Source organism: Pan paniscus, chromosome X (genome assembly GCF_029289425.2).
Source record: "Pan paniscus chromosome X, NHGRI_mPanPan1-v2.0_pri, whole genome shotgun sequence".
Taxonomy (NCBI): domain Eukaryota; kingdom Metazoa; phylum Chordata; class Mammalia; order Primates; family Hominidae; genus Pan; species Pan paniscus.
Window position 1 is genome coordinate 23307843 of NC_073272.2, and position 23164 is coordinate 23331006.

The following is a 23164-nucleotide window of genomic DNA, read 5'->3' on the forward strand; positions in this document are numbered from 1 at the left end:
GGTGCCATCAAGGCGTGGAGAGCATGTGGGGGTTCATCTTTATAAACAGTAGTGTAATTTGCATGGATGGACAAAGGGAAGAATAGTAAATACTGCCAAGTGAAATCAGAGAAAGAATCACAGAAATGGTTATTTTGAACTGTATCTTGAAGAATTGGTAGGAATGGATCTCTATATTGTCTCAGGTCTGCAAAAAAATGTGGAGCACTGTCTTGCTCATATTACTCACTAATGTTTCATAAATAGATAAGTGATCAAAAGAGAGATTGAGTCTGGGAGTAGTTCAGATACGAACCATATATTAATAGTTCATCTTTTGATTCTTTTTTTTCTTAAAAATATTTAAGTATTTTTGGTAACCTCAGTCATTTATAATTAGGAGATCTGTCTTGAGTCTTAGTAAAGCTGCTCACTAGAGTGGGTAAGTTATTTTGCTTTGCTGTGCCCTAATTTCTTAGTTTTCTTATATGTGAAATGAGGCATTTGGACAAAATTCTATCTCTAGGATCTCTTTTAAAACTAAAAATCTATAATTTATATGACTTCTTTACTTACCTGTGCAAAATGTTTCAGTTTCTTTGAATTTTATATACTATCATTTTCTTCTACATAATGACTAGAGCCATTTGCTCGATATTTTTTCCATACTTTCCTTTAAAAGGATCAGTTGTGAACCAAATACCACAGGAACCAACTATAGTTACAAATATATTAATGATTTACAGTCTTTTCAGAATTGTTTCATGGTACTTGTCTGACTTGGTAATATGTCCCCCTCCTAAAGGTGCTGTGAGATTAAAATATTATATTATTGTTATGACTCTATTCTTAGAGTTTTTTATTGTAGATTGATCTATCCCCTTAATAATGTAATTGTGTTATTACTTCAGTAACTAGAACTCCCTGGTATGTTGTCTTATCTTGAATTATAGCCTATGACAAATAATTTTATTGTGAATTTTAAAAATGTGTTGAATGGAGGTTAACATTGTTTCAAGACTTCTATGTTTTAAAAATAATTGGAAATGAATAAAAAACAAACTGGAAATCACTTTTAAAGTATGTCCTACTCCAGGGTCTCAAAAGTAGCATTGTACTTTGCAGATTACATTACCATATTCTTCTTCTTTAGCTTTCAGTAGATAATAACGAAGAGTATCACAGCATTTATGTTTGTGTGTGATAGATAAACACATACACATCTATCTAGACAAATACATTTTTATAAAAATGGATTTTCTATATGTTCAAAAGCATATTAAAATGCATATAATGAATAATAAGTAGCTAACAAGAAAAATATAATATTTTAAATTCATTACTCAGACCTGCAATATAAAATTTCTATCTTAAATCTCATTTTAATTTCCTAAAAACTCCTTAAAACTTGTCAGTATTAGCTTACCAAGTTTGTTTGTTTTTGTTTTTCATCCCTTTTGGGAATAAAGGAAAAAAGTGTTAGATTATTGCATTCTATAGAAATATTGGCATTTTAGTTCATTGAATGTGGTTTTACTGTCCAGTGTATTACACTATATGTAACATGAGAAATAGCATCCTCTTATAACTAGACACTTAGCATGTTATGTAATATGATTTGAACTAATTGCTGTCCATCTTTTAATTTGCTTTGCTAGATTATTCAGAATTGGTGTTACTGATGAAATAAATTAGCAATTTAATTATCAAACTTCAAATCTTTGATGCTGATCATATTCATGTACTTGAAATGGATTTGTTGAAGTTAATGTGAATTATTTATATCAAATGGAAAGGATCACAATACAAAAAGATATAATTTTTTGAAATGCATTTTTGAAGCACTTACCCACTAGAGCCTAGGAGAGTTGCTTGTATAAAGTTTACAAAGGTTAATACCAATTATCATTTTTTCATAATGCTCTCAGAAACGTGTTCTTTTATAATAAATATCTATATATTATTTTGCATTTCTGTTTGTTGTCATTAGCTATGCATAGAATGCAAACTATTTTTTATTAATTTTTTTCTTTCTATGTTTATTTAACTGGCTCAGCAGGTAAAAACAGTGTATTAAATACTAATAACCGTGTTTATTACTTTAATTCCTTGAAATTTTTAATTAATTTTTAAATCTAATTTATGGAGATGAACTTTTTGTAGTGTTTCCAGAGACAGGAAATGACTGATAAAATTTATGTTCTTTATCGTTTCTTTTATATTAAATTCAGTCACCTGCAGATCGGTGCAAGAAAATCCATGCTGGCGATGAAGTGATTCAAGTTAATCATCAGACTGTGGTATGTATAATTACCTTAAGAGTCAGTGGGAGGAACTAATTTTGATTTGCTAAAGCTTTAAAAGAATGCCAATGAAATGAAATTCCTGTTTGTATACAAAATATTGAACAGCCTTTTGAAAAAATAACTGAATATTTATTCTTCTTAATTATTCAATGGAATGTAAAGCATTTTTTTAAAAGAACCTGAAGAGCATTGGTGGTGGTTGAGGTTAGATATACATTTCTGTATGGACAAGTACTAGATAATAGTATATATTCCATGAACTGGAATAACAATTTTGGAATAGAAATTAAAGTGACAGTATGTATAAATTCAACCTTTTCTTGATACAACTTTTTGAAAGTTTCATTTTATAAATTATTGAATTACCTAGTAGATGTTTTATAACAGCATACATCCATTTATCTAACATTGATTTGTTCATTAAAGTATCTGGTGGTTTTGGGGGGAGTATTTTAAATGTAGATCTTTGAAAATTTAAAAATTTTTAATAGCTGAATTAGCTTTTTATTTCCTAAAAGAGGACAACAGTTTTCATTTTAAAAAATGTTCTTGCCCTATGAACCTCACAAATCCCTTTGTTATCTACCCTTAAAAATCTACAGTAGGCACAGAATCCCACTGTCATTTTTTATAATAGTGGGATTCTGTGCCTATTGTAGATTTTTAAGGGTTATTTTTCTTAAACTTAGGTTTAGAAAATGAACATTATATGCTTTTCATTTTGGACTATTTTATATGTCTCAGTTGATTCACTTTTTTCCACTCTCTCTGCCAAAATAAAGTGTATTTGTTATCTTAAAAAGTTAAAATAATCCAAAATTATTAATATCATAACTCATTTGAAAAAAGGCAGAGTTTTTATTAGTATTCTACTCCTCGCTCACTAACTCATCAGAGTGAGTAATTATTTCCTATTACACAATTTAACTAAATTTGCTTTTGCATGTCCTAGTGATGGAAGAAATTTTGTGAAAAACCTGATTTTTCTCAGTGATTCTAATCATAAGGCAAATGACATTTCAATTTAGGTTTTGAATAATTTGAGAAGTTCGTGATATTTTGGAAAGGCTCCTAAACACTGATAATTAAAGCCATGATGTCTCTTCAATAAGTTCATTATCTAAGTGAAGTAAAAGTTGGTAAACGTTTTCAAAATTAAATGCGTGGGTGTACCTTTGACACTGAATAATAGAGTGTTGGTAGTAGACAAAGCCTTTCCACACTATGACAGTTTTGATGGCTTTCTTTTCTGATTACTAGAAACTGTACAAAGTAGTTGTTCTGACTGAAGTTTCCTGTCCCATAGGATGAGGATTTGGGCAGTGGGATAAAGCAGCTGCTTCAGTAGACGAGTAGCTTTTCCCTCTTCTAATGTTCATGCTGCTTCCATTTCTGCAATGTGACCTTAACAAACATGACATCTGTTGAATAGTTTCAGCATGCATTTCCAGATGGTCATTAAGAGGATAGAGATTAGTCTCTAATAAAAATAAAATTATTTAAAGGATATTGTTTGTGGAACAAAGATACTGGTGTTTATGAAATGAATATGAAAGCCTTTGAAAGTCTACAAATAAACTAATAAAATCTATGTGGATTGGTGACATTTAAATACACCTAGAATGTGTAAATGCATCTTTACATCACAGGAATATTCTAAAATATTGAAAACTACACAGAATGATCTTTGGGAAAACTTGGTTCCAGCTCTTGCTCTGAAATTGACTTATGGCTTTAAGTGAGTCATGGTAACTGTGCATCTGTTTACCTTTTTCTAATGATAATAACCATAGCTAACACTTATTGTGTTCTTACAGTGTGCCAAGCATCATGTTAAGTATTTTACATATTTTATTTCATTTAGTCCATGCAATAATCCTGCAAATAATGTATATGTAGAAATTGAGACTCAGAATAATTATTCAGCTCACCCAAAACTCAAAGTTCTTTGACTCTAAGACCCATATTCTTACTTCAATTTTATTATACTCCCTCCCAAAACTCAAAAATTATATAACTATCCAACAAAAGAGGAAGAATCCTAACAAGCATGTAAGTAAATCTCAGGATTCAATGAAAGATTAAGTGGGGCCAAGGTAGGAGAAGAAGAAAGGAAGTGAGAATTTACATAGCTGGGATAGCGAGCCAGCTGAACTGAAATTAGAAATAGGGTTGAAACTTAACTTTACTGCCACTTCCTCACTCTGCTTCTTTCACTCAGATAAGTAAGATATGTAAAAACACCTGTCATAATGCCGGGCACACATTAGGAGCTCAATAACAACTTTGCAACCGCCTTTCTTCTCTTTTACCTGCTACAACAGTTGGACCAATTGGAATCCTCCTTCTTGGCATACTGCTACTAGAGCCAACAAATTGATTTTGGAATATAATAGAGACAAGATAGTATGTTGAATTTCATGAAAGTAGACTTTTTTAATAATATGATCGGTTGCCAGGTTTTTTTGTGTTCAAGTAGAGGCATATTTGGGCAAAACCAATGGATTTCACTAAATGTAGCCTACTCTGCCCTCTTTTTCTTGCTGTTGCCTGTATTGTGGTCTGTACAGTGCATTTAATCTCTTATTAGATAATATACAGAGGTGATGAAATGGAAATTCTCTTAATTGAAGCAAGTATAAATTATTTACAGTCTGCAATTATCCCTTCTCTCCCTACGTTCATTACCATAGGGTTTGGTTATGATATAATAGTTACATTAAAGTATGGCCTAATAAATTTGAAATACATAAATAATATTAATTCTCTAATCCATTAATTGACTAGAATAGTGAGATTGCCAGTATTGTTCCATACCAATTTAGACTCATTAATGAAAAGAACAATGTTAAATCTTATAATTTTGGATGATACTAACCCAGTTAGTATTTTTCTGTAATTCTAAAATTTCCTATGACTATAGGTAGTAATGTAAAATATAAAATCTGATATTTTTCTTTACTTAAGATAAATACAAAAATTATTTTAAATATTTCCCTAAGAGTCTAAGAAAGTTGAATAAATCAGATGAATTCAAATACTATTTTTTTAAATTGCTAGTATGGTATATCTTCAAGATGTCTAATTAGATGCCTATGTTTCTAGTTTGCTCCTTTTTTAAAAGTATTTTCTTAATTGAAATGAAACTGGAAGTTTTATGTCCTTTTTCATGTTGCTATATTCTCTGTTATAAGTGGCTTTTAAGTTTTTCAAACCAACATACTTCTGTGGCTGAGAAACTGTGGCTGCCAGATAGGAAGAAGAAAAAATCATGAACATCCAAGCAAAGCAGACTGAGTCTTATTACATGTCTTCCCCACCATTGAAGATCCAACTCCTCAAAGGCTGCTGGAATCTCCCAAGATTTTTTCCACTTCATCTGCCACTACATCCCTCTCTCTGGGAGATACCTCGGCATAGTTTGATGCAGCAACTCTGCCCTCATGATGCACTTTTAACACATTTTTTTAGCTGATGAGACTACTTATAGTTATTAAAATTATTGGGGCATATTTATAATCTGTTCGATTTCATGTTAATACTGTTTTTGGTGTGCAAAGGGTTCTAAAGATTCTATCCATACTAAAAACAGTCTCAGGAATATCACTTGAGAAGAGTGGCATATATGATGGTTGAATCTATTAACAACATTTGGAAGTTTTTCCTTTTATTTTGTATTAATATTAAAACATATTCACTGTTATTTTGAAAGGTATTCTGGAACCTGATGACTACATTATGGAAAGAAATGTTTCAATAGATGAGGCTATAAAGGATACTGGAATGGAAAATAACCAGGTTGGGATAGTCAAGAAGAAGATAGACTGCAGCAAATAGGATATTCTACATTGATTAGTGAGAGATGGAAGATAAGTACTATAAGCTAGTGGTTTTTGTTACCTCCAAAATGATAAACATTGTTGAGCAAGACTAGGGATGGCAGAGAGTGTGGGAGGAGGGAACAGATTGAAGGACTATCTCAAAACTTCATCTAACTTCATTTATGCGTCTCCCTTACTCTCACTGTTGTCTCTCATTTTGGACTCTGTCCTCACTCTCTTGTTCCTTCAACCCCAGAACAACAGGAGAATATTGTTCAAAGGAGAAGCCAACATAATCAGAATGGATAGAGAGTGTGGTATCCCCTTAATGTTCATCTCTCCTTTTCCCTCCCTCTCAATTTACCTCCTTCCCTGGACTTCAGCAGAAATGAATGAGTCATTGAGTGGAATCAATACCATGATGTTGTCTAACAGCAGATGTACTTTCTTTCTCTTTTTTGATTTGCTAAATCGTTGTCTTTATTTTTTGGGTTTTTTTTCTAATTCCATTTTCTTTTCTTTATCATTCTCATCTCTTCTCACTGGACTATTTCTCCTCCACTCTTCATCTCATTAAGTTTTCTTTGTTCTTCCCTATTTTCTTCTGTTCTGCTTTCTCAGAGGAGAAAGTATTTATCATATAATTCCATATACCTAAGATACTGAAAACTGAGACCACAAGAGGCAGTGTTTCTGGTGTACCCCACATCTTATTCCTGTAAACACACATGTTGCTGGACTACAGAGATTAATTATGTTAGCATGGTGTTTAACATATTGCTTAATAAATAATGGGTTCTTATAATAGCCTAAAATAACTATGTTAGGATTCTGTGAAATCAGTATTCTAAAATAGAACAAGTGAATCATTCTCTTTTGGGAGGGGGAAAAATTATGAAGAGACATATACCAAAAATTAAGGAAATGATGCATCAATGATTTTAGTTACTCATAATAATATTTTATTTCAGATTCTACCTTATGTAGTGGTTTATGAGAGCTTCATAGATTGTTTTTCTTTTATTTCACATTGAACATTATGGATTTGATGAGAATGTGTGGAAACTGGTTTTGAAGTGATACGTATTGATATAAACTGTATTTTTATTTTGTACAGAGAAATCAATTTATTACTTTATCATCCAATATAATATTTCATGTTTCTGTTATCAAACTAAAATTTATTATCTTAAGTCCTTATATAAAGGAGATAAATTGTATGATATCTCAATAATAGTTACTTCCTGTTAACCAATTTATTTTCTCTGCAGATCTCTGCATCCTGATTTGTTTCTTTCTTATTTGTGCAGTTCTTACTAGCTTTACCAGGAAGAGTAGTTGCTTTTTTAAAATGGTTACTGTTTCATTTTTTATGATTAAACTTTATCTTTCAGTGTCAACATGTGGTTACTATGATCTAGTTATTTTACATGGAATTTTTAGTTTCCTTATAAGTTTATTTCATGTGTTTAAAATGTATCTATTGGCTGAAGTTCTTACCTACTCTGGCTTATTAACTTATTAAGTGTATGGCTCATTTGCAAATCAGCATCATCCTCAGTCCCCCCCCCCACCCGTTTTTTTTTATCTCTTTCATAAAAGGAAGAGTCTGCCAGTCACAATTGCCCAATCCACTTCCTTTTCATATTAGGAGTAGGCAATCAGTAGATAACATTCAACTGCCCGATAAAAAATTATCACATGAAAGGGAAACGCTAAAGAACCACCATATAATAGGAAATTAAATAGATGATGGCATTAATCTTAAGTTCTTTTTAGTTTATTTAGCCCTAGGACTCAAGGATAGGTTTCATCCACTAAATTAATATTCTGATTGGCATGGTAGCTCAAATTGTAGGTAACATAGCCACTCATTACTTTTACATTTCCTCTCACACTGTCCCTTCTGCATCTTATTATCCTAATAGTGGACAATAAAGGATTTTTAAAAGTTGGAAAAATGGCATATAGAATTCACTGTGGTCTCATTTGGAGCTGACATTGAGTTCCTTTTTTTGTCTGAGTTGCTGGAATTTTGGTAAAGTGATTTCTAAAGGTAACTTCCACAGTGAAAATACAGCCATTACAGAAGTTTTTTTTACTAAAAATTCTATTAATAAAGATTTAGAATGATACTTTTAGCTATATATATATATATGTGTGTGCTTTAGTTTTGTGTTGTGATAAATATATACATATATTGCAGTATTTGCTAAATTTTCAAATAAGCATATTTTTGTTACATGTCTGCTAGTAAATGACATTGTAAAAATCATTTATAGCAAAGTTGTACATTTTTAAACATATTACTTTTTGAATACTAGGGTTTGAGTTGCTTTTTAATTTTGTCATTTAGGTTCCTGAATTAAATTTAAGCATGAATTTTTTATAAGTATAGATTTTCCGCAAAATTATTATAAATGGGAGCTTTAACATTTTAGATAAGGATGCTTCATTTTACTCCTTAGCTTTGGTGACTGGGAGTCTTTTCTTTTTATTTCAAAATACATATTTTTCCAGCATCTTTGTAGGAAGAACAGAAATGAAATATAGGAAGGAATGGCTGAAATTTAATAACTTAATAACCCATGTAAATATCTTCATAAAAAAATTAGTTAAAGGCCTGTATTGTGGCTGAGGGCGGTGGCTCATGCTTGTAATTCCAGCACTTTGGTAGGCCAGGGTGGAGGAGGATTGCTTGAGGCTAGAAGTTCAAGACCAGCCTGGGCAACATAGTGAGACCACGTCTCTACAGAAAATTTTTAAAAATTAGCCAAGTGTCGCAGCATGTGTTTGTAGTTCAAACTACTCAGGAGGCTGAGGCAGGAAGATCACTTGAGCCTAGAAATTCAAGGTTGCAGAGGGCTATGATCGTGCCACTGCACTCCAGCCTGGGCAACAGAGTGAGACCCTGTCTCAAAAAAAGAAAAACCTGTATTATTATGGTTATTTTAAAATATGTTACTGCTCTTTTGGGGACTGAGGTTCTACAGTATGATCAGAGGTTTACATTACAGCTTTACCTTTCACTACAATGTAATTGTCTTCCTCCTTTTCTCTCTTTAGCAAAAGCTTTCAGACCCATTCAATTTTATGTTTTGATGAAGTAAAAGGACATTGTGAATGATGCTGAAATAAAAACAAAATTGGCTTTTAGTTTTCTGTAGCATATATGAATGAAAACCATGAAACCTCCGAAATAAACCTTAAGCCTTGAAAGACCACAGCATTACCAAATGCCATATTGGAAGGGGAGAAGGAAAAGTGAGCTGTATGTTCAAGATGCTGAACTATACCCACAGCTTTGGAATCAGCTTATCACAAAAGTCAAGACACCAACTATACAAAGTCCGCAGTTAATATAAGTGATAGGTTACAGGAGATAGTGCAAGTAACAGGGTATGGAAAGTCACCACCTTTGGTAAAACTATGTGGGTGATACATAAAACTTACATGAAAAATTATTACCACTATTTTCTTTCTCCCATGAACTTCGTTATGAGTCAATCAAGAAATTCTGATTTAGCTCTCAGAACTTCTTGAATGTGGGGCAAAAAGATTCCAGGGGAGAAAAAGTGCTAGCTTCTTGTAGTGTTTGAGTTGCCTCTCTCTCTTGGACTCTCTGTCCATCTTTAGCTGTGAGAAATTATGTTCTCTGTTAGTGCTTTCTTTTTAAATACTACATACTTATACACACACATTATATATGCACACATATTCATAACTGTGAAATTCACATTAAGATATTAAGTATTAAAAAGATATATGTAAATTCAGATTGTTAGCAGCTCAACATGGTCTAAGTTTTACTTTGAAATTAAGCCACGTTAAAAAACCAAATGCCTTGATATACTCTTATTTCACTGGATAAGTGCCATTTAAAGTTCAGGAGGATGTGAGATGAAGAATGGCTCAATGAATAAAGACATTAAATTGTCGGCTTTTTTTCTCTAATGAAAATAAAATCTTTCCCGTATTTCTTCTCTTCAAATGTTTGTTCCTTTTATCTTTTCCCAAGACTTTCTTCGTATCATGTTTATAAAAATATCAACACTAAAGTTTTATTTAAAATAGGTAAACCTTGGGACATTTCTGAATACTCTGAATTACCTATTTAAGTTACTCTAAGCTAGGGTTAAAAATCACTTATTTGCATAGTTCCTTAACCACTGCATACACATTAGCTTATATTCCTTTGTACCTGAACCATGACTAATTCTTTATTTCTGTTCAGTGAATAAATGACTGTGAAAGAACAAAATTAAGATATCTCCAAATGTAGTAGACTTTAATATTGTAAGACTTTTTTTATTAATATTTCATGGGAAAAAGTTAGGTGAAGATGGATTTTGTAGATTGGTACTCATTATTTAATAGTTTTAGAATCTTTGAAAGGCACTGTATATCAAAATTCATTATTTCTGAAATGTTTATAACAGTATGCTATTTCCTTCACATAGATTGTTTTCCCAAAGAAAGAGGTAGTCATTGGTATAAAATGTTTAATTTATTAGATACTTCAGTATCTTTTTAGTAACACAAAGAAACAGAACATTATAATAAATATGTCAGCACCAAAAAATTTGGCAAAGACTGAGTGTCATTAGCGGCAGTATGATGGCTTGTGTGTTGAATTAAGTCTCTTCAGTGCTCTTAAAAAGAGCAGGAGGATATTTGGGTGTAGCATGACTCATATTATCAGACATTCATATAGGCATACTTCTAGTCTATAAAATTTCCTTTGGGAAAAGGTATCATCTACATTACATCCTGTGAGTAAGAGTGTGTGTATACACAGGAGTGTGTGTAAATGTTGATAATGAATCTGTTTCTTTGTCTTGTGTAGGGTAATAACTTTGAAAATATTTTAAGAAATGTTCTATCTTCCTGCCTGTGGGTGTAAAGATGCTCTCTTGCAACTCCAAATATAGCCATGAAAAAAGGTAAAAAAAAGGTCTGGGTTGATAGGCTTAAATTCTTACCTTTATGTTTATTTGTAACTGGCTACTTGGGACCATAGAGTAGAAATTATCTTTTCATATGTTAGTCAAATAATTCACCACCTGTTATTTGGAAAGCAGACCAGGGCAAGTTCTAAAGGGGTCAGAGACAACTTCTTCCCTCTATGTACTGAGGGGAAAAGAAGCCTATCATCTCTTCAGCACCAACCCCAAAGCCTCTTGTGCACCTAATCCAGGCAACCAATTTTCCAGGACCTGCCCACTTATGTTGTCCTTCACAAAGGAACACCTGCTGTCTGCTTCAGCCTGATCAAAACAATTACAAGCCCCATCCACAAGAAAGCAGAACCTCTGGCTTTTAGCACTTGGGATTCCTTAATGACCTTCTTGGGAAATTTTAATCCTGTTTATGTTGTGTATAAAATACATTTTAATGTACATGTTGGGGATTATATATAAATTAGTAAGCTATATGACTTGCTGTTGCTTGTAGGCACTGACTTCTGCTACCTTGGATAATGAAGAAGATAATAGTAGTTCAGTGTATGTGAAAAACATTATAGCTAATAATAAGACATTTGTGTAAAAATGCATATGGTGGTTTTATAAAGGTTCATTTTAGCCCATGAAATTAATGTGAATGAATTACTCTATTAAAATATTGATAAAGCACTACAAAATATTTTTCTGGAAAAAACACCTTCATAACAGTGTTTATATGATGCGTATGATAAAGTAAAATTTTTCTAGGACAAATAGGATCTATACCCACTGTTCTTTTCCTTGTTTTAATCACATCATTATGACTTTAGGTCTGGAGTATTCAAGATAGAAATGTTTTTTCAAAGGTTCATTTATAAGGAGAAAGTTTATTTGAAATTTTGAGGTACAGAATGTCTATTACAGCTTTAGTATCAAGTATTTTACTTTTTTGGATGAGAGGTCATTTAATCTTTTATGCGACAAATTTTAAGTATATTACATATAAAAAATATTTTAATACTATATCTTGGTTTTATGTACAAAACTAAACCCTCCTTTCGAGTTTCAAGGCCCTTTATTGTCTCTGAAACATTTACATCATCATGTCACCATATCAGCTCACTAGTCAAGTTATGCAGTATGCTGTGAGATTCACATGAGGAAAATATGGTGTCACCTTTAAGAAGAGGCTTTATGATGGGTACTGCATGTAAGATGAACCTTTATGGATAGGTAAGATTTTATAAGTGAGAGAAAAATTACAAGCAGAGGGAAGAGTGGTTTTGCAAAGATACAGCTAAAGAGAAAAGCACAGTGTTTGAAGGAAACGTATATTCATTACTCAACCAACTCTTTTAATTATCAACTTTCTAAAAGCCTCTTATAATCATCTGAACTCTGTGTGTTTCTCCTGCCTCATTACTCCTTCCCTTGTTCTGTCATCTACGTGTACTGAACTACTGAAAGTTGCTCAAACCTGTGATACTTTGCCTCAGAGCTTTGTTTACCCCCTCAACCTCCACATCTTCTTCACCTGTCCAACTCCCAAGGAATTTGGCTTAAACTCATTGGAAACTTTCATTAGACCCTCAAGGATGGGTTAGGTGCCCCTGTTGGGGGCTCCTGTTGCACTCTGTATTCACCCTATTGAGGTACTTATCTTACTGCATTGTAACTGTTTATTGCTCCTTAATGAGGTACAGACTGTGCTGCATTCACTGTTGTATTCATACTACATGGAAGACACACAATAAATACTTAAGAGTTGTCTTAAAAACATATGAAACACCTAAACTAATCTAGACATGAGCAAGTCACTGCCTTCAAGGAGCTCATAATCTATTACAGAGGTTCTCAAATTGTGGCTCTTTAGGCCAGTAATATCAGCCTCACTTGGAAACTTGTATTAGGAAATAAAGGGTCGGGGGAGGAATTCTCAGGCCCCACTCCAGAACTACTGGATCAAAAACTCTGGGGGTTAAAACTCAGCATTCTTTTAACAAGGCTTCAAGGTGATTCTAACACATGCTAAAGTTTGAGAACCACATTGAAGAAAAGTAATCTGAGAAAAAGCTGTGATCAACCATACTGACAAAGGACCTGTTTGAGGATTGGTTATTTGTTCCTTAGTTGGGCCTTTGGAGTGCTATTAAAGGCTTTGAAGCATAGAAAACTTCTACACTGTAGCAGTATTTTGGAGCTGCAAAAGACTAGAAGCAGAAAGACAGGTTAGGATTCTGGTTTAAGTCTAGCAGTAGGTATCCAAGCCAGAACTAAGGCAGTGAGAAGAGGCATTAGTTGCTAGGATCTATTTGTTAGGACACAAAATAGATTAAAAAGAGGAGAAAAGTCATAGGTGACTCCAAACTCCCAACTTTAGAGGATGATAGGGAGGTTTTTTTGTTTTGTTTTGTTTTGCTTTCTGGTGAATGAAAGTAAAGAGATAATGAGTTTGATTTTTAAAGTCTTGTATTCATGTAAGCTACCAGTGGATATTCAAGGGAAGATACTGTGCTTTAGAATTGAAAAGACATTAATGTAAGTTCTGGCTTCACCACTTACTATTTTTGTAATCTTGGCCGAGAAAACAATCTCTTTTTGCTTCAGTTTCTACACACGTAAATTGGGTTTAATAGTTTACCTCATTAGGCTTTTGTAAGAATGAAAATATAAATAAAAAGAATGTAACATAGATATGAAGAATCTAGCACAGTGAATTGTTGATGCTTGCGATTATTCGGTAGCTATTAACGTGGACAAGCTAAACAGTTGGAAATATGACTAGAGTTATTGATAGGAAGCAGGAATGGTAGAAAGATTTGGAAATCATGCAGGAAGCTGTTGGTGAAAGCTCTTAAAAGAGATTATTGTAAGAAGACAGCATGAAATATTAGAAAGATGTGTAACACTTAGCCTAGAGGAAACAGGTACACTTATTGGTAGGGAAGAGGAAGAAAAGATGGAGGACAGGTAGGCAGAGATGTAATGGAACCATGTTATTTTACTCAAACTAATCTTTATCATCTATTTTCATGTTTCTACCCACTCTGTGTTTTAGAGTTGGAATGTATTGTGACTGAAAGTTACCTAATTATTTGACCTATGCAAGAATATTGAAACATCTCTTGGTATTGATCTATTTCACAAGTCAGCCAATTTCTTTTTTGGATATCTTTTTCTATTAGAATATTTTTCATCTCTGGACGTGGTGGTTCATGCCTATAATCCCAGAACTTTGGGAGGCCAAGATGGGGAAATTGCTTGAACCCAGGAGTTAGAGCCCAGCCCTGGCAACATAGTGAGACTTATAAAATCTTGACTTATTGAGTACACCTGAATAATAAATTTATATTCTCTCTTGTCAATCATCAAGGTATAATGCATAGAGCAGATTTTGTTTCTCCATCACCACCTTTTAGTGTTTTAAATAGTAGTGTTGCCTTTCTGGTTCTGCAGTTTTGGTGGAAATTTTCCATCCATAACAAACAGTCCTGATTAGGTAATTCATAAAATTTATTATTTTCTAATTGGAATATTGCTATTCATACACTAGGTTCATGTATTTTGTTGGTTTATTTGTTTGTTTAGAAGAGTAACTCATGCTTATTGCCAAAAGTTTAGGAAATAAAAGTATAAAGAAGAAAGTATGTATTGCAAGTCCTTACTCCCTTTAATCTAACCACCATTAATGGTGTTTTCTATATTTATGTACATTCTTTAGCAAAAGTGGAATAAAATTATGTTTGCTATTTTGGAACTTACTTTTTTCACACAATTTTTATATCCCTTACTAATGGATACATTTACATAATGTACAGGTTTTGGTTGATTTAAACAATACTGTGACACATATGTTGCACATTTATTTTTGTGCTTTTATCCAATCGTTTCCTTATGGTAGTGGAAGTAGAATTTGGGAGCCAAAGATATATACTATACAGTTTTGATGTATATTTCTTTGCTTTTGTTTAAAACATTGTTAATGTCATGTGAATAATAAAAGGCTGATTTAAAAATAGTAAAATTAGATACCCAAATTTTCTGCCATTAAATAACATCAGCTGTAAAATTAAAATCCACCCAAATGAACTTTCTTGTCAGAAACCAATTCTACTTTCTGATAGAAAAGCAATTCTATTTTTTGGAATTGTTACTTAAAAAGAGCATGTAGAAAGTGTGAAAGAATAGGATGAATCAAATTGCACTGAAAATTTCACAGGAAAATACCATCTAGCCTTAAAAATCTTCAAATTTTATAATAGGTAAAATGAAAAGAAATTGGTGAGTAGAAATCAATGTATAAATCATTTAGAATAGTTATGCTAGAAAAAAGATTGTGGCCATCACATTGACCACTTTAGTTAGCAATTATTTGAGTGAATAATTAAGTTACAAAATGTGGTTATCATTAATAAGTTGTTCCTAAACTCTTTGTATAAGTAGTATGTTTTCTCCCTCCAAACTTGTAATTCAAAGTGTGCATTCATATTTTTTTGGCAAGCAAAATGAACCCTTGGATTTGAACTCCCTTTGCTTTAACTCTTGGCTGTAGGGATACTACACAGCTATCAGAGGAATCGGAATCAATGTAATATACCTTTGGGCACATAATAGTCCCCACTTACATATAAGGGGAGGCATTTGACCAGTTCCATTACTGTAGTTGATCCACATTAATGTGATTTAAAAAAAAAAAACTGGCAGTCTCATTCAGGTTATCAAAGTATAATGATCATTTTGATTCATAGCTGAGACTCCCTGAGATTTTAAGTATTATAACATCTCACTTCTCGTTTGTTCTAACTTCACCAACACTCAATTCAGCTATAGTTGAGGTTGCAATTTAGATGAATGCTTATTAAATATACCAAAGTCCCCATTCTATAATAGCTGCATTCCAGATTACCTCTTCTTCATAGTCTAGGGGTCTGTGCTGCTTTTGGTGGAAGTGCTCATTCTCTCCAGCTTGACAAATATCTTCCAGGCAAAAACATGGTTATTATTAGACAAAGGGCACCAATTATCTTTAACTTGGATGCCTAGAAAGAAACTGTTATCACTGTTCAGACCATTTGCTAAATCCTGCTTACAATCCAGGATAAATTTTGACCTAGTGTATTTATGTAACACATCCTGGAAAAGTATAATCCATTAGGGTTTGGGATAAAAGGTTCTTCTCTCTTCTAAATGTGAATTTTAAAAAAAAAAAACTTGGAATAATAGACATTTTAATGTGTTTCTTTAAAGCATAGTTTCTAGGATTTCAGTTACCTGATACTGCATCACTAGTCCGTTTTGAAAGCAAAGTAACAAAAATTATTCTATGTTCAGAATTTTTAAAGGATGAAGAGTGAAGTAATTTTAACAGGGGATGCAGTTGAGCCCGACTTCAAGACATTTATCAAGTACTTTGATTTAATTACACAATATGTTTTTAGGTGATATTCAAATAGAATGGCTTCATTAAATTTAGCACATTATATTTTAAGTTTATAGGGTTGTTTGGAACACATTCCAATAGCTGCTTCATTGGAGTAGTATTATCTTGTTATTTTTGTTCTATCTTTATAGCATGGTAAAAGGTTTATTGTATTGCTGCTATTGTCCATGCGTAAGAATGTTGCCTTGGTGTGTCAGTACCAGCTATTGGTAGTAAAATATCAGTCTAATTTAGAGACACTGGTACCACTTATCTCTAAAAGATGGTGATGAGAAAGCATGTGGTGTAGTTTGTAAGCTCAGGACATTGCCAAATCCTTGTTTTCAGGCATATAGATTTTTTAACTGTACTTGTGAACAGAGCTTGGATCTAGACCTAGCAGCTGAGCAGCATTAATGGTGACATAATTTCATTACATTCTGAATCACTCCATTGGTAGGATACCATTTTAGTCTTTGATTTGACATGGTAAATGTCCATTATGTTGTCTGGTAATGATATGGACTAATGCAATAATATGGTTAATCAATTCAAAGATAAAATTTATTGAGTATGTATCTCCTGAAAATTGATAGGATGGTACACCAATTATGTGACTTTTTTTTTTTTTACTAATCTTATTAAAGGGGGAGAACATTAAATCTTTGAATACTGTACCTCAATTTTATTGTAATGATTTTGCTGGTTACCAGGTGGGGTGGCAGTTGAAAAATTTGGTGAATGCACTACGAGAGGACCCGAGTGGTGTTATCTTAACTTTGAAAAAGCGACCTCAGAGCATGCTTACCTCAGCACCAGCTTTACTGAAAAATATGAGATGGAAGCCCCTTGCTCTGCAGGTAATGAAGCTTAATCATAAGTCATACACCATCATTTTAGCCATAGATTATCTCAGTAATGCTTCTTTATTGTGCCTCATCTCAGCAGCATATGGATTAATCTTGTATGCTTTTGAAAAGTTGTTTGTGAAATGATCTCTTCACAGCTATTCTAATAGGCTTAATTGTGATGAAATCCTTGAGTATCTAAAACCCAAATGAAAAACAACTCTGCCTTAATTTGTAAACATTTAAAGCATAATTCCAAAATGTCACAATTTATTTCATGCCAAAATATGGATAGAATGAAAATAAGATGGTTCGTTTTTATGATATGATCTTCTATTTTATGTTATACCCACATACTCTTTTAGAAGAAGCTAAATGATAGTTTATAGAATTCTTTTAAATCAGTTCATAAAATAGTAATAGTAATTTATAAACAGTAGGAAAATGAAATGTTATATTAGTAATTAAAATGCACCTAGTCCAAACTAGGCGCAGTGGCTCACAGCTGTAATCCCAGCACTTTAGGAGGCTGAGGCGGGTGGATCACTTGAGGCCAGGAGTTCAAGACCACCCTGGGCAACATAGCAAAACCCCATCTGTACAAAAAATTAAAAACTTAGCCGGGCATGGTGGTATGCGCCTGTAGTCCCAGCTATGTGGGAGGCTGAGGCAGGAGGATCATGTAAGCCCAGGAGTATGAGGCTGTAGTGAGCTCTGATCATGCTACTGCACTCCAGCTTGGGCAACAGAGACTCCATCTCTTAAAAAAAAATGTACCTTGTACATTCCTCCTGATTGATCATTTTTCTCTTTCCACCCTGTAAGGTGGCAAAAATAGGGAAATTGTTGCACTAGAATTTTTGCATTTTTCTTCAGCATGAAACATCACTCTTCAGCATGAAACATTACTCTTAACATTGATAATATATTTATTGAGTTATCTTGAAAGTTATAAAAATATGATTCTGACTGATGAAAGGCAAGGATGTAATGAATTTTTTTCTATTTCAGTCAGGATATAATCTTTAAACTTAAGTAATTTTTGTCCTTCACGAAACGTACATTTTAAAAATAAGAGACTATTACCTTTTCTTAGAAGTTAATTAAAAAAAAATAGGCCCATTGAACTGGAACATGGCCCATTCATATTAAAAAGGAAAGCAGTATATGAAATGCATTGTTGTCACTGCTATGTAAATTGTTATTAAGCTCTATGTTAGTACCTTTTATTATTCATAGATTTTTTTTCCTAAGAATCAAAATTCTCCATTATACATGAATGGCTTTATAGATTATAATGATTTTTCATTGTTTAAAACTTTACTACTTATTGGCCGTTGGCATTATACTTAATATAAAAACACATATATATGTCAACATTATGGCCTTTAAAATTTTAATGTGAATCTATTTTTCAAGTTAATATATGTAAAACTGTATTAATATGTCCAAATCCATTTGACTTGCATATATGTTTATTTTAAAAGATACTTGATGATCATTACAGTTCAGAGGTCAATGTTTGCCTCATTATCTAAGTCATAGATGAGTAGATCAGACTTTCCCATTACATCATTTTTTTTCACTGCATTATAATTTGCTTTGCTCCCCCTAGAGTTTCCTATTGCCATGTCTTCCCCAAAGATCCTTCTTCAAAGTGTAAGGGTGTGGGAACCCTGAAAAAGAGGCCTGTATTTTCAGCCATTAGGTTTTCTTCTCTGTATATGTGAGTGAAATTTAATACCTCTTCTTTAGTCCCTCATATTTCACATTAAGCACCAAAAATACCCTAGTTTCTTGTTGATCCATGCACTCGGTTTGAGGGAATATCTCTAGCACATGCTTTTATAATCTATTCCCCTGTTATATTCTTTTCCACATGCACAAACTGAAGTGGAGAGTTAAGGTAATGGCAGTACCCAGTTAAGAATCATTTTTATATAAAATGCTAAAATAATTGAAAGACCAACTTTTTTGTTACATATACATTGGGTGTAGGTATTCAAACCTAGAGAAAAAGGACTTTAATTTTAAAAATTACGTCATGTCATTCCTTACCCTGTAAGTGCCTTACTCTTCAGGCACTATTTCTAGATCCATTCCAAATTCTGAGAAATGTGCCTCATCAGATCACTAATTATTTTTATTTGTCATCGCTTATTCAGCTATGCTGCATGTATTTGTAAATTTACTTTTTCAAAATGCTGAAATCTGAAAAAGAGGAAATCAGCATTATATAAGTGCTGTATATATTGACATTTTTCTAAATTTGTCATTTCAGCTGAATTTGGTTCAACTAAAAGCTATTGGCCAAAGTCAACCATCCGTAGATAAATAATACTATTGGTTGGGGGAGGGGAGACTGCTTCTAACATTTTTGAAAATTACTTCAGTTGTTGCCTTTTTACAGAGCAGAGGAAAGAGTATTGGTGTTAATTAAATATTTTCTAGTGGCTAAGAAAAGGTCTTAGGAGTGAGGACAATGGGTAAGTCCTCTAACATACCGCACCACTACCGAATCTCCCTGATGAAGAAGACCTGAAATTGAACCATTACAGAATTCTTCATTGATCTTAAAGTTCTGGCTTATGCTAAAATGCAAAGACACCTGAAAGCATAATGAAAACTAGTCAAAATTTTTATAGATTATAGATTTTGGTACAGAAGATGGACAAAATCTCAAGGTACCAGGATCTGGAGGGTGAAGGTACACTGCCTCCAGAGCGGAAAAAGTTAAAGAAATAGTGAGATGAAAAGATCTTGAAGGCAGTTTTTCATAACATCATGACTTTATCTGAGGTCACCTTTTCTTCCTAGTACCTAAGGAACTACCTCAGATGTGAAACGTAACTGCTAAACGTAGTAACAATCCTCTACATAGACAGGAGTGCCATTTTTATTGTATTCTTCCTTCTGGTAGGTGCAGAAATACACTGGAGCCAAAATGCCCATCAGCTCATCCAAATATAAATCTTCAGCATTCAAACTTGAAAAAATGGAAATGAGGTTATTTCTTTTTTCATAGGGTGTACCAGTAGTCTACCAAGAATTATTTAGAATAGAGGATACAAAAGGAAATAATCTGTGGCATTTATTTAACTCAATATGTCTATTTAACCTTTTTGAAAATACTATCCCAGGCTTAATTTACCTGATAGCATTTATAGATTAAAATATAGGAAAGTTTGTAGTAGTATGGAGGTAGGCACTGATACATGTATCTTTTTAATAAACAAGTTTATCCTAACATAAGGAATAATGATTTTTTAAACTTATAAGGAATCGTTTTTATCTATACAAATAAAACAACCTTATCTATCCTAAGATAGAAGATTGTCAAAGAATACCACGTTTTAATTAAAGTAGTAGTTTTATTTCTAAAAATACTAAAAGCATAGTGACTTCCAATATTGATTAACTACAATGATGAATTTTGATTTGGATTTTCTTTTGAAATTCATTGATGAAATTATAGCCAAATAAACAGAAGCATACAATTCAACTTCATGCTCACAGAGCAATTTCATTAGTACATTTCATTAAATTGGCAGCTCTTTTGATGAATTCCTGATTTCTCAAATATTTTGTGATAGAACGTAAGGACTTAACCATCCCTTAGTCAAATACTACAAGCAAATTTAATAATATCTGGAAGCTTTAATTCTGTTGTCATTTTCACCCATTTGTAAAAACAGAGATGTCTCATCTGAGATAGAATCTCTTATTCTAAGAAAACAAACCAGGGATTCCTTGCTTTCTGAGAGCTGCTTTTCAAAACATCTTTTTAGTGGCACTCTACTAATTTCCTGCATTTTGGTAGGCATGGTGATTGCTTATCATCAATTTCTTCTAATTCAATGAAAAAAAAAACAAAGAATTGTGGATAAACCTCAAGGTATATTTTTAGATGTTTGTGGTTTTAAATTAATATGTGTAGGCCAAGAGCATAGATGGGTGGTGTCCTTTTCTTCTTATGAGAGATGTATGGAAGAATTATCTGGACACTGCCAAGAATGTTCCTTGGAATCATCACTGGGAATCAATGGCTTTTAAAACATTTAAAAACCCAGCTTTTTTTTTTTTTTTGGTGAGAATGCATCTCAGAAATGATCACTAAAATCAGTGCTGGAATTCTCAACATAATGACATATATTGTTCAAGACATTTTTATATAAAATAACATCAAGCTGTAACATTATAATTATGTTCCTAAATTGTATTCTCATTTATAAATCTCTCATTTGCTGCCATAGTTACTTGTATGATTTTGTGATTTTGTGTTTTTCCATTTAAATTTTATTGTTTAGCATTACCTTGATGCCATTTTTAGAGCATATTTAAATACATTTGAGCAGAAAATAGAAAGAAAAGAGTCATAGTAGTTGATTTTGTTTATCAACTGGTGTAACAACTGGAGAATGTTGATTGCATTTGATTTCATATACATAGAGATATGAATGGTTAAAGTCATTCTGGAAAAATCAAAATACATAAGTAACAATAAAATTTAATATTCAAGTTGCAGGTCGTTGTGACTGAAAAAAAAACATTAGTGACAAAAAAATTTATCTGTTTCTGAGAGTTTTGTTTTAAGGAGAGCAAGAACTAGTATTAGGCATGGCACTAGAGAAGAAAATCAATTTTTAACTAAAAATGTAATTGGGCTGACTGGGAGCCAGAAGCAATTGTATGTTTTACATACTCAAATGAGTAAATACATGCAAGTAATTGTCAAATTTTAGCTCACCAGTCTTTAAGCAAATCAGTCAAAGGATCTAAGTCACATTTGTATTTTTGAGCCACATGCTTTCAAGATTTTAATAGTGGCTACAGATAATCACCTATAATGTAAAAATTGTCCATTCTTTCTTTAGTTAACATCCCCAAAATGATGTTTACTGTAATTTGAGAAAATGGAAGTCCAGTTTTAATGTTGCAGTTTAATTATGCCCATAAGACTGGACAATGCAGGATTAAAGACACTAGTGTTAGCCTCAATACAATGTGCAGTATTTCATGATTTGATGGAAAAAGCCATTTTATAGTGTGACTCTTAAGTCTTTATTAGTTATATGCTTTATAAGTAATACATGTTTTAGGCATATATATCTGTATTTTTAAGCCTAGGTAAATATGGTTTTCTGATCAAATCTGTGGTCAGAAAAAAACACTTGTTTTCTCTGTATTCTGACAGGAAAGGGAAAATTATATGCTTATAAAAGGATACTCAAACCTTTTGTATTTATAAATTTGCATTCTAGAAAAAGCTGTGAAAGAACTGAGAGTGGGAGAATTTTGAATATATGTATTTCCCTTGCTTCAGTTCTTTTCAAATAATTGACTACTTATGAAAAGCTTGGCCAGAAAAAAGTATTCCCAATAATTTTCCAAATTAGATCTAACCTTCTTTACATGGTCAAGAAACTAAAAATTATATGTGAATTCTTGCCGCTTAAAATTCAGGATACATTTTCTCTGAAGCATTTGCTTAGATTATTAAGAGAGTCAATATAAAACAATGTTCTTGTACTAGTGTTGGGAATTAAAAATGTGTTTGAACTGAGTAAGGACTTATGTGAATGTTCTGTGCTAGAATGATGGGGTATTGTGATCCATTTGAGTCTGTGTTTATTCCCAAGAGCGAATAAAATAAATGGCCAGGTTTTATACTTGATGTAATTATTTGTATTTCAGTGGGTATTTCCCCCCTGGAAGGCAAAGCAAGTTCTGTGTGATCTTGGCATTAGTGAATTTTAGAGCTAACTACATAAATGTGTAATGCACTGTTTTAATCTTCAACGCTGGAGTTGTCTTTATGTCATTGGTTTCATTCAAGCTGTATCAAAGC

At 32.6% G+C, this 23164-nt stretch overlaps 1 protein-coding gene across 8 annotated transcripts in view; it reads left to right on the plus strand.

Annotated features, from left to right (window-relative positions):
* CNKSR2 (connector enhancer of kinase suppressor of Ras 2) overlaps nucleotides 1-23164 on the plus strand; it is a 280798-nt gene that overhangs the window by 125675 nt on the left and 131959 nt on the right. For 4 of the 8 annotated variants that reach the window (XM_003819559.6, XM_003819560.6, XM_034950723.3 and 1 more), the window contains exons 8-9: nucleotides 2211-2279; nucleotides 17182-17328. In XM_003819559.6, coding sequence (XP_003819607.1) covers nucleotides 2211-2279; nucleotides 17182-17328 — 216 coding nt within the window. The remainder of the gene's footprint in view (nucleotides 1-2210; nucleotides 2280-17181; nucleotides 17329-23164) is intronic. The other 4 variants (XM_024927273.3, XM_024927274.3, XM_057301148.1 and 1 more) reach the window with 1 other exon arrangement.